This window comes from Carassius carassius, chromosome 5, assembly GCF_963082965.1.
Source record: "Carassius carassius chromosome 5, fCarCar2.1, whole genome shotgun sequence".
NCBI classification, from domain to species: Eukaryota; Metazoa; Chordata; class Actinopteri; order Cypriniformes; family Cyprinidae; genus Carassius; species Carassius carassius.
In genome coordinates, this window is record NC_081759.1 from 13,846,775 (window position 1) to 13,857,883 (window position 11,109).

Genomic DNA, 11,109 nt, shown 5'->3' on the forward strand with positions numbered 1-11,109 from the left:
TCTGCAGTATCACGACTGAGAACAGCTGATGTGGGTGGTGGGCTGAATAGGCCCTCCGGTAATTTTGTTTCGTGTCACAATGTGGGGGTGTGATGTCAGTGTGCTATTATGCTTCAGGCCATGGCAGATTTTCTCTATTTCTAATCCTTTATTACGGGCAGCATTAATCCAAGAATTAAAAAGGGGTAGTGACAAGTATATTAAATGTGCAATATAATGACTTTGACCAAATTATGGCTTCATCCCCAAAATAATACACATGGTAATGCTTCAGTGTTTGAATAGAAAAATGGAAAAGCTCTTGTTTCACAGATATATATGGTTCTGAATGATTTAATTGTTCCTAATTCAAAATATTTTTAAGCAACTACAAAGATGTAATATGTACATTTACATTCATCCAAGAAGTCCTAACAATGAGGACAATACAAGCAATCAAACTAACAAAAGTGCAATAACATGTATGTGCTGTGAAAAGTCCCAGTACATGTAGCAAGGTTCATATATAATACATAAATTAAAATAAAATAAAAAAACAAGGTATTACAGTTTTTATTTTTATTTTTTAATGTTTTTTTTATAGAATAGAGAGTGCTAGTGTTAAACCAGCTGGTTTTCTTAAACCAGCATTTCTACATGAGAGCCATTCTACTTCAGTGTCTTTGATAGGACCAGCTGAATGGCAAAACAGTGCTAGTAGTAAATAATTCGAACTGAATAAAAAGAATGCATGAAATAATTACTATAGACCATGACAAAAGAGTTGAAAATAAATGTTTTTAAGAGAGGAAAAGAAGGGTTAAATTCTGTCTTTACTGGCAGAGGGATGCAATGAGTGTCAGCTTGCGTCCATCCTTAAAATGCAAAAGATCGTAAAGATTGGACTGTAGACTTTGATGAGTACAATTTTCAGCTATACTAAACAACTGGTCATCTAATGGTGGAGACCTGGAGAGACCTGCAAGCCATAGTGACTCACACACACTGTAAAATTTGATGGAGGATCGGTAAAGATCTAGAGGTGCTCCAGCAAGGGCTGGAATTGGGCACATTCGTCTTTGTGAAGGGTGCAAGAATCAAACCAACTACAAGGTTGTCCTGAAAAAAAAAACGTTCTTCCTTCTGCGCTGACAATGTTCCTGAATTCTAAGGCGGGTTTTTTTTTTATATTTATTTATTTATATTTTCAGCAGGACAATGCTCCATGCAACACAGCCAACTCAATCAAGGTGTGCATAGAGGTCCACCATGGCAAGCCCAATCTCTAGACCTGAACCCCATAAAAAATCTATGGAATGTGATCAAGGGAAAGATGAATGATCACAAGTCATCAAACAAAGCCGAATTGCTTGAATTTTTGTGACAGGAGTGGCATAAAGTAATTTTAAAAATCAGGGTTATTCCACCAAATATTTATTTCTGAAGCCTTCCTAAGTTAAAACAATGCTATTGTGTTGTTTAATTAACTAATATGAACTTGTTTTCTTTGCATTATTTGAGGTCTGAAAATGCTACAACACACTTGACCAGTTATCATTTTCTGCAAATAAATGGATAAATGTTGTCAGTGGTTAATAGAATATAAGGAAAATGTTAATTTTACACATATTATAAATAGTAAAACCAGAGAAAGGTATACTTTTGCAGTGATCTCTTATTTTTTTATTAGTTTATTTTTACTCAGAGCTATAGATAAAATAGAAATATAATAGAGAGTGATTACTATTTGCACTACTGTCCTGACAATAATAATACTAATCATAATAATCATAATCAATTCTACACATAAACCACAAAACATTATCTTCCTTCTCTGTATGTATATATGTGTGTATAAATTAGACAATGCAGCTACAGATTCTGTCAAAATACCACAATTAATTCACTTAATACTAAGGATCTTGAAAATGTGTAAATTGCTTTTTGAAAGAGAGTTGTAGCAAAAAATAACTGCATGAAATTTCCATATGTTTGGTGAATATTATGGTTGTTACTGTATTTTTTATTTTACTTTTTTTAACACATGTGGTTTTACTGACACATTCCTGGTAGAACCCACTGTTTTTCCCAATACTTGAAATCATCTAATGTTATAAACAAAGGTGTCCTTGGGAAAATTTGCAAAGCACCAATTTTGCTAATCTTATAAGTCAAACGTCACAATGCAGATAATCATCAGTACAAAATTTCCACAGTTCCCCTTTACAGCTTCCTTAAATTTCTTATTAACACTGTGACATCTGATTCATTCAACCTTAGCTTTTACACTGACTGTCCACAATACACATTTAACAGTATTGCTGCTACAATAGTATTAAAGCTCTTTTTGATTAACTAGAAATGAAAAAAAGTATCCAGGTAGATGTTTTGTAAACTAGTAATAAAGATGAGAAATAATAACATCGATTTTACAGAGAAATTGGTAATTATATAAATTAGATATGTGACGATAATCCATAAAGACATGAATTGTGCCAAATACATAATTATATAATGCACATATCAATAAACATATCAATACACATCCTTTAAAGCAATTGGTGGTCCATACTAGACATACAGGAAGTCATTAAATCCTATCTAGAGTCATGTCCTGTGTATTAACATTTGGATTTGAAAACAGAGTAATCCTCTGGCCCCATTGAGACTGTAATCTGAAAAAGATTTATTTCTATTTATTCGTAAATTAAAATGAGTATCGCCTTTATCTCTCAACTGGATGTAAGGATTGCATAACTACTAACATCACAATTTTTCACCCTATTGCAGAGCAGAGTAAAGACAGCAAAATAACACCCCCTTCAGGAAAGCTGTTTCTATTGCAAGGCTTCATGCGGGACACTGGATTGGTGTGTGTTCAATTACAGCATGATTTCACAAGTCAGTACCCAGTTCCAACAGACATTTAGAATTGGGATTAATCAGACTGGAACTACCTGAATGCCTTTTAATCAATCAGAATAGAGTATTCAAACAAACCATGGTATAAGCTAATATAAACAAGGCACACACAAAATATTTGATTTTCTCTTTGAGGGTATAATGCAGCTAAAGATCGATGCAAATAATGTCCTGGCTCCCAGGAAATCATTTCCCCCTTGAACACTAATAGTATTACTGTTTTGCAAAGAATAGTTAAAAAAAATAGTCAACAAATAGTTTGGCAACTTGAGGTTAATTTGGATGAAACCGATGTACGAAATGGACACACATTGGATCCAGTCACAATCGTAGATAAAATGTATCTAATTCAATTCAGTGTTTGGCCAGGTACTTTTTTTCACACAAATTGTTAATCATTATTCAATTACGCTTTTTCCTTTAGCACACAACCCTTCAGAATTAAAACAAAACACAAAACAAAACTGAGTTTTGGAAAGTACTTCAAACTGAAACAGATCAAATCTTCCCAAAGTTTAAAATGGCATGTTTGCTTTCTGTACTTCATTATAGTGATGGCTGTAAACATATAGAAAATCATTGTTGACATAAAGGGAAGTTACAGTTGAACACTTCTTGTTTTACTTGAAGTTCCTCTATTTTACCTATAAATTTGAATGAAGAGGAGACACTGTTCTCTTTTTGTCATTTACACTATGGAGAAGCATTTTGTTTTCTACATGTTATGTTACACTATTCTGTTTCACCTTTTACCATATAATGAAGCAACACCATGGGCTAGGAGACAGTGTGAACAGGTACATTTATGATTATATATTATGATGATATTTTGCATGATCTTCAACATTACTGACAAAAGTGAGCCACAAATTAATATATTTATACTACTGTATGTTTCAGTGTTTGATGTAACACTAATGATTGGTTTCAGAGGTAAATATAATTTTTTCAATATTTTTTATTTTTTTCCAGGTAACAAATGGCTATGATTGTAGTGATATGAACCTACAAGTCATTCCAGATGAGATACCAAATTCTGTCCAAATTTTGACATTTAGCTTCAACTATCTTCCTGCCCTATACAACTCTACTTTCCAGAGGCTAACGAGCTTGAATTATTTAGACCTGACAAGGTGAGTAAAACAACTTGTGTTTCAAGATGAACTGTGTAAAATTGTTCATCTGAGAATCTAATGTTTCTTCTTCTCAAATCTAACCCTATAACTCACAGATGTGGCATCACTTTCATGTATGAAGACATTTTTAAATATCAGCTTGACTTGGCGGCCCTTATCCTAATCGGAAACCCACTTGTGTTCATCGCAGAAAGAGCTTTTTCTGGACCTCTAGCACTCAAATATCTAAGCCTTGCGCAGTCAAAGATACAAAGCCTATCAGACATCCCATCAGATAATCTTGCATATTTGGAGGTTCTGGACATTGGGGGAAGCGAAATTCGCTCATTAGATGGACTAAGTAGTTTCCACTGTCAAAACTTACACAGCCTGCAGTTGGACATGAACTCCATTGACCAGATAAGAGAGGATGATTTAGCACCACTCCGCAATGTGCATGGAATGAGCATCAGCTTCAAAGGAAACGATTTTGTCAGTATAGAACCAGGTGTTTTTAAGTCACTGAACTTGAGTAGTCTTGATTTGAGTGGCTGCCTTAGCAAGATGAACTTCTCCTCCCTACTGAAAGGGCTTGAAGGCCTTAAAACCAACAGACTGAACCTGGGATTGTATGAAACTGATCCAAACGTGTACATACCATCAGTTGCACTACAATCTTTGTGCAAGATCTTTGTTACTGACCTGGATTTCCAGCTTCAGCATTTCTCAGACCTAAATAACTTCCCATTTGATTGCCTTAAATGGATTAAAAAGCTTGACCTTACCAGAGCCCACCTGGATTCATTGCAATTTAACATGACTGGCCCATCTACATTGTCCCATCTGGTGCTAGATGAGAACCGCTTTAAAGATGTCTGCAACATCAACACCAGAAACTTTCCCACGCTTACATACTTGTCTATGAGTGGGAATTCAAAGCAACTCAATTTTAGCAGCAAATGCTTGGAGAGTCTTGGAATCCTAGAAGAGCTGGATCTCAGTCTTAGTTTAGTAAATCCCAGGGGACCTTGTTGTAATGACCAGCTGTTTGGTCTGAGTGAACTGAAGCTCCTCAATCTCAGCTATGGCTCACAAATGTTCTGGAGTTCACAGCCTTTCAATGCAACTCCACAGCTGGAGCACTTGGACTTCAGCCATTCATACTACACTTTGAATGACAGTTCACCTTTTAGCAATCTACAGAATCTCAAAACTCTAAATCTTTCCTGGTCCAATACCAGTCTGACAAACATGCATATTTTCAAAGGGTTGAAGAATTTGCATCTTCTCAATTTGAAGGGAAACACAATTCAAGGAGGGGTTCTTACCCAGATGGAGCTCTTTAAATATGTCCCTCTTTTGGAAACCCTCATTCTATCTTCATGCAAAATAACTGCTTTTGAAGAGAACTTGTTTAAAGGTCTTGTGCATCTCAGGCAGGTAGACCTGAGTGGAAACAAGTTGGTTAAACTGAGCACCTCTGGATTTTACTCCCTGCATTTTCTCCAATTTAACTATGCCAGTAATGCCATTGTGACAGTGGATGTTGGAAGCGTTATGGATCTGGGAAATAACAGTACTGTTGATCTGAGCTACAATCCCCTTGTATGCAACTGTAGTAACTTTGAGTTCATCAACTGGGTTAAAAAAAACAAAATCAAAGTTAAACACTTAATGGAGACCACTTGTAATGGCACAGGAACAAGGATTATTGATGCTGAACTTCAGTGTGGATTACCTGTCGGTGTAATTGCATTTGTTATAATTCTAGTTGCAATCCTAATTACATTGGCCATTTTCTGCCTTGTCAGGAGAATTAGAAAATATTCAAGATATTCTCAACTGTAAATTAAGAGTTTGTTTGGTCTCCCTCCAAATAAAGGCTACATAAACACAAAACATGCACTCAAAAAAAGGATTCCTGGCATTTGCATCTATTTGATTTTATTTAAATAATCTTTATTATTATTATTATTATGTACTCTGATTACATAGAATTAATATAAACCTGTTAACTGTCAAGACTATTAAATTGAATCAGTTTAACATTATGAATAGGATTTAAATACAGACTCCAGTCAGATCCAATTAGTTAAATTGTATGAGATTGGTTTACATACAAATGGAATGGTTTACCATACTCCAGGCGGCAGGTGGCGGTACTGAGCAGTGAGCTGTGTAAAGCGGCTTTAGTAATGCACTTCTCCTTACACTTGTGATGTGATTTCGACATATTACAGACAGTTGTGTTACTAAAAAAAATGTCAAGAAACAGTTTGTCTCTATCACCACTATCCAATGAAGCTGTACATCAGCTGTTTTGCGGTTTTGCGCATTGACTGTGAAAGTACTGACATAATCATATAGCCATCATCATCCCAGTTTTAATCATAAATATCGAACATGTTTGATAATAATCGGGGCTGTCCCGATTTGTGTGCGAGCAGATACAAGTATAGGTCTCTGCAGGAAAGTAATAGGAGTTACCAGATCAGGGTGTTTTTACACCATGATACTTGATTGGTTGACGTCATAGTGACGTTAGGTTTAGTGGTGGGATTGGGGGATCATTTAGTTTGCATGATTTAGAAACACCCAGCAGTTTGGAAACACCCACAAGGTGATAAACGCCCACTTTTGCTCTACAGAGACCTAAGTCTCAGCAGATCGGGAGGTGCAACATTTGATGGGTGAACGCCTCACATTACCAGATAATCCATGCCGAACATCGGGACAGATCGAGGTGCTCGACAAGATGTTTGCTACGATTCTCGGGAGGGTGAAATCGGGGCTAAATCGGGCTAAAAATCAAACTGGTAAAGCAAGGCTTTACCCGTTTGCATCGGAATCATAATCTATGCATTGGATCATAATCTATTATCAAGGTAAGATATATCTTATATGTACTCAGTGTATATTATTTGATAGATTTCATTGTATATACATGTATTATTAGTGTGGTTGATATCATATTATACTAATATCAATGCACAAACTGTTTATTTATTTCACTAGCTCACTAATGGTACTAATTAGGGGCTCGGTTGAAATCTGTTTTTCGATTTTAATCGTTTCTCATTGTTACAGTGATCTCAGTGAAAATCCTAAGAATCGATAGATGCTGTTTTCACTTGATGCATGAACAAAACTTACTGAAACACAATAAATTACGGTAAGTTTTGGTACTTGTGATATGAAACAGTGTCAGATTTAAGATTCTGCCAATTGTATCACTAAAGTTAAAAAGTAAATACTGTTTTGCTGTTAAATGTAACGCGAAAGATAATTTTAGTGCCTCAGTACAAGCAACAGTGCATAACTCAAATGAAGTATTGTCTCTTCCTCTTCACTTCTAGATACCGCAGCAAATAAACATGAACCATCATCTCTTCACTTCTAGATACCACAGCAAATAAACATGAACCATCATCTCTTCACTTCTAGATACCATAGCAAATAAACATGAATCATCATCTCTTTCTCTTCATTTATAGATACCATGGCAAATAAACATAAACCATCATCTCTTCCTCTTCACTTCTAGATACCATGACAAATAAACATGAACCATCATCTCTTCCTCTTCACTTCTAGATACCATGACAAATAAACATGAACCATCATCTCTTCCTCTTCACTTCTAGATACCATGGCAAATAAACATGAACCATCATCTCTTCCTCTTCACTTCTAGATACCACGGCAAATAAATATGAACCATCATCTCTTTACTTCTAGATATCACAGCAAATAAACATGAACCATCATCTCTTCCTCTTCACTTCTAGTTACCACAGCACTTAACCTGTTCTTCAATATGTAATGTAATGTAATGTAATTTTGAATAAATTAGTCTTAAATAACGAGTAATGACATCCACTCTTTAAATGTTTGTATTTCAGCAAACTGGAGAAGAAAATATAATTAGAAATTAATAAAAAAATAATAATTATAATATAAAAATAACTTGATATGCAACTTAAATGTGTCTTTACAATTCACTGTAATATACTAATACCAATTGACAGGGTTTATTGTATGTGAGCAGCATTAGTTGAGTGAGATTTTTAACTCAGCTTTAGCCTTATGTCTGAGTAAATCAAAGACTCTTGTGTTTTTTGTGATCTTGTTGTTCTACATGTTTGAGAATGAAGAATGAAAACTACTGTAATTACATCCCGAGGGGCTCAAGTATCTCCCTCAATGAAGACATGGAGACAGTCATTAAAGAATATGTCAGTGTAAGTGTATGTCAACCTGCTCTTTTAACATTCTAAATGTCTTATGGATATATTTACATTAATTGCTATGTTAATTATCTTATTGGCATCACAGTCTCACTTTGCCTATGAGTGTGTAATATGCAGCAAATTAGCTAATTTTTGATCTGATAAAACACAATTTCTCTTAGTAGAGGTAACTAGAAGTTAGTATGAAAACCTGAGTATTGGTAACTGTTTTATAAGTTCAGTCAACTTAAAGATTTAAGAACATTGAATTCAAAACAATTTTCTTAACAAGCTTGTTCTCTACAGTTCTTCTGAGAAATAATAGCACATTCACTGCTGTTACAAATGACAATGCAGAGTAAAGTTTAAGTACAAATAATTACAAAGAAACATTGATTCATAATTTCTTTTTAAAAAATGGCATTTTGAAGTAAAATACTGAAATGGTGTTTTCTTGTAAAATGTATTCAGTGCCCTCTTTCTTCTTTTTTGTTTTTTAAATGCAGAGAAAATGCAATGGAACAACATGAGTGCTCAGATTTTTAAGCTTGCCTGTGTCCAGTTTCATCAGATATTCTCTTCACCTTACGGTAGTATAGTTCAGAATAACTGGCTATACATTTAATTCTTATTTTATACTGACAGGCCAAAAAAGGTCGATTTAAATGAGGAGAAAATACCTGATATTTAAGGATTGACTCATTACTGATAAGTGATTCATATGTTTCTGGCATGTTTTGTGTTTGACGACAATTCTTTAAACCCTAACTGATGCAGTGTGTAGCCTTGTATTTCAACAACCAGGTTGTAAGTCGTAGCCATGTCTATATTCCAGAATAACAATGTCAAGATTCATCAGGCTCAAACTGTAAAAGATTGAAAGTCTTTAGGATGTGCTGGAGTCGACATTGTTTAAATAACATTTATTGTTAAGTGTCTTTTTTTTTTTTTTGCCTGGATCTTGTATAGACAATGGGAGAGTCTAGACACTCTGTAAAGTTGACTCCAGCACATCCTCAAGACATTCAGTAGAGTTAAGCTCAGGACTGGTAATCAATTCATACATGAAAATGATTCCTCGTCTAGTCAATCGTTGGAATCCTCCTCACACAATGGACAGAAGAACCTGGGCAGTTTATTTGTTAGGTATAATCTCAATGGAACTCTCAACTTGTCGTATACATGGATCTAATGTGAAAACTGTTAATGTATGGCATTCATCTTTTAATGTCGTTTCATCTTTTCTAAAATCTTTGTAAATATTATTTTATAGTATTTTATGTATTAATATTACTTAATTTATTTTTATTATTGTTTATTTTACTTTATGTATTTATTTATTATTTTTCTTCTCTACTCTTTAGTCTACCAGGGGGTGGGATGGGTTGGGATGGGTTCTACATTTGCTCAGTTGCTTTTTGTCTTCTGCTGTTGTTCACAAAAGAAAATTCAATAAAAAGTTGTTAACAAAAAAAGAAAGAAAATGATTCCTCGTGCTCACTGAGACGGAAACATAAAAATCACTGCAATAATCATTAAATTCTAGACTCTTCAGTATTTGCTTAAAGCCAAATAGTGAATTGTTTTTTTTGTTTTTTTTTACCAGGCAGTGTACATTAATGTCCAAATATTAATATCCAAAATTTCATAGTTTGTAAATAATGCACCCTTAATATTAGGGATGCACCGGTTGACCGGCCAAAAATCGGAACCGGCCGGTTTTTGCTTAAAATACGGCCGATTTTTCCGGAAGTGCGTCCGCGTGCAAATACTACATTGTAATCGTTCGCTATGTCATTTGTGTGGAAGTATTTCGAAATCTGTGCGTTAGACACGGGCAGCCGATCAGCACTGGAAGTGCAGAGCTTCATGTCTGAGGCACAGATAGCATGAAGCGATCAGCCGTTGGTGTGCTGGCGCACAAATAAGAGTCCCTTTTCTGCGCGCACTGAAGCTGCGCGAGCATACTGTACCGGTCCGCACCATAGACTGTATAAAAACATGGACGTAGTGTCCGTGACGTCACCCGTAGACTCCTGAAGTGTGTTTTTGAAGCCTAAATCCGCTTGTCCACCAGCGTCGGATCAATTTTTGTTCCGACGCGACGCCTGTGACGTTTTCGCTGCTTGAGGGCGGAATTTGTGGGCTGGACATTGTACGGACGTCATTTGTGAAGTTTTGGAGGGAAAAATACTTTTTTATCATTTATTTATCATTTTGCAATGGATCGACGATGAAGACTCGCTATCAGGAACCGGGTGGTCAGCATTGGTGTTGTACCTGCGTTTGAAGAGGGGAGACGGCAGTTCTCCAGGCATCATTTTTTAGCTGGACATTTCTATATATGTCCAGGCTGGAATCATATATAACCGGAAAGTTAGAGACCGCAATAATTAATTTTTCCTCCATTTTCGCGCCTGGAACTTTAAATATGAAACCATAGCAACGGCCATACACAAATTCTCGCCGCCGAGTTTCCATTGGCTGCTGCCCCGCGTTTTGACGCTCTCATTTGCATAAAGTATCCACCGAGATACTTTTTTGATGCGCTGCTGTTGACCAAATCGACGCAACGCGACCCATCATGCTTTGCGGGGCGTTTTTGCTGCCTGACGTAGTTCCATAGGAAATGAACGGGCTTTGACGTCGCGTCAGAAATCGAGACGCTGGTGGACAAGCGGCTTAAGGTGTGTAGAGCGGGCCGTCGCCATCTTGGCAGCGCGTCACCGCGCGACTCTCCCGGACAATCAAAAATGGGCAAAAGGGCGAGAGGTAGTTGCTGTAGCCACACCCACCTAGCACGACGGCAGTGTCAGCAGCGGCAATCCACCTGTCACTCAAGTGGCTACGCCCTTAATTATGCA

At 36.1% G+C, this 11,109-nt stretch overlaps 1 protein-coding gene across 1 annotated transcript; it reads left to right on the forward strand.

The window, feature by feature from the left end:
- Positions 1-3,596: 3,596 nt before the first annotated feature.
- On the forward strand, positions 3,597-6,049 carry LOC132140810 (CD180 antigen-like). Its single transcript, XM_059549806.1, has 3 exons — positions 3,597-3,698; positions 3,874-4,034; positions 4,133-6,049. Exons 1-3 carry the CDS (start codon positions 3,597-3,599, stop codon positions 5,862-5,864), a joined length of 1,995 nt encoding a protein of 664 aa, XP_059405789.1. The 3' UTR covers positions 5,865-6,049.
- The last annotated feature ends 5,060 nt before the right edge of the window (positions 6,050-11,109 follow it).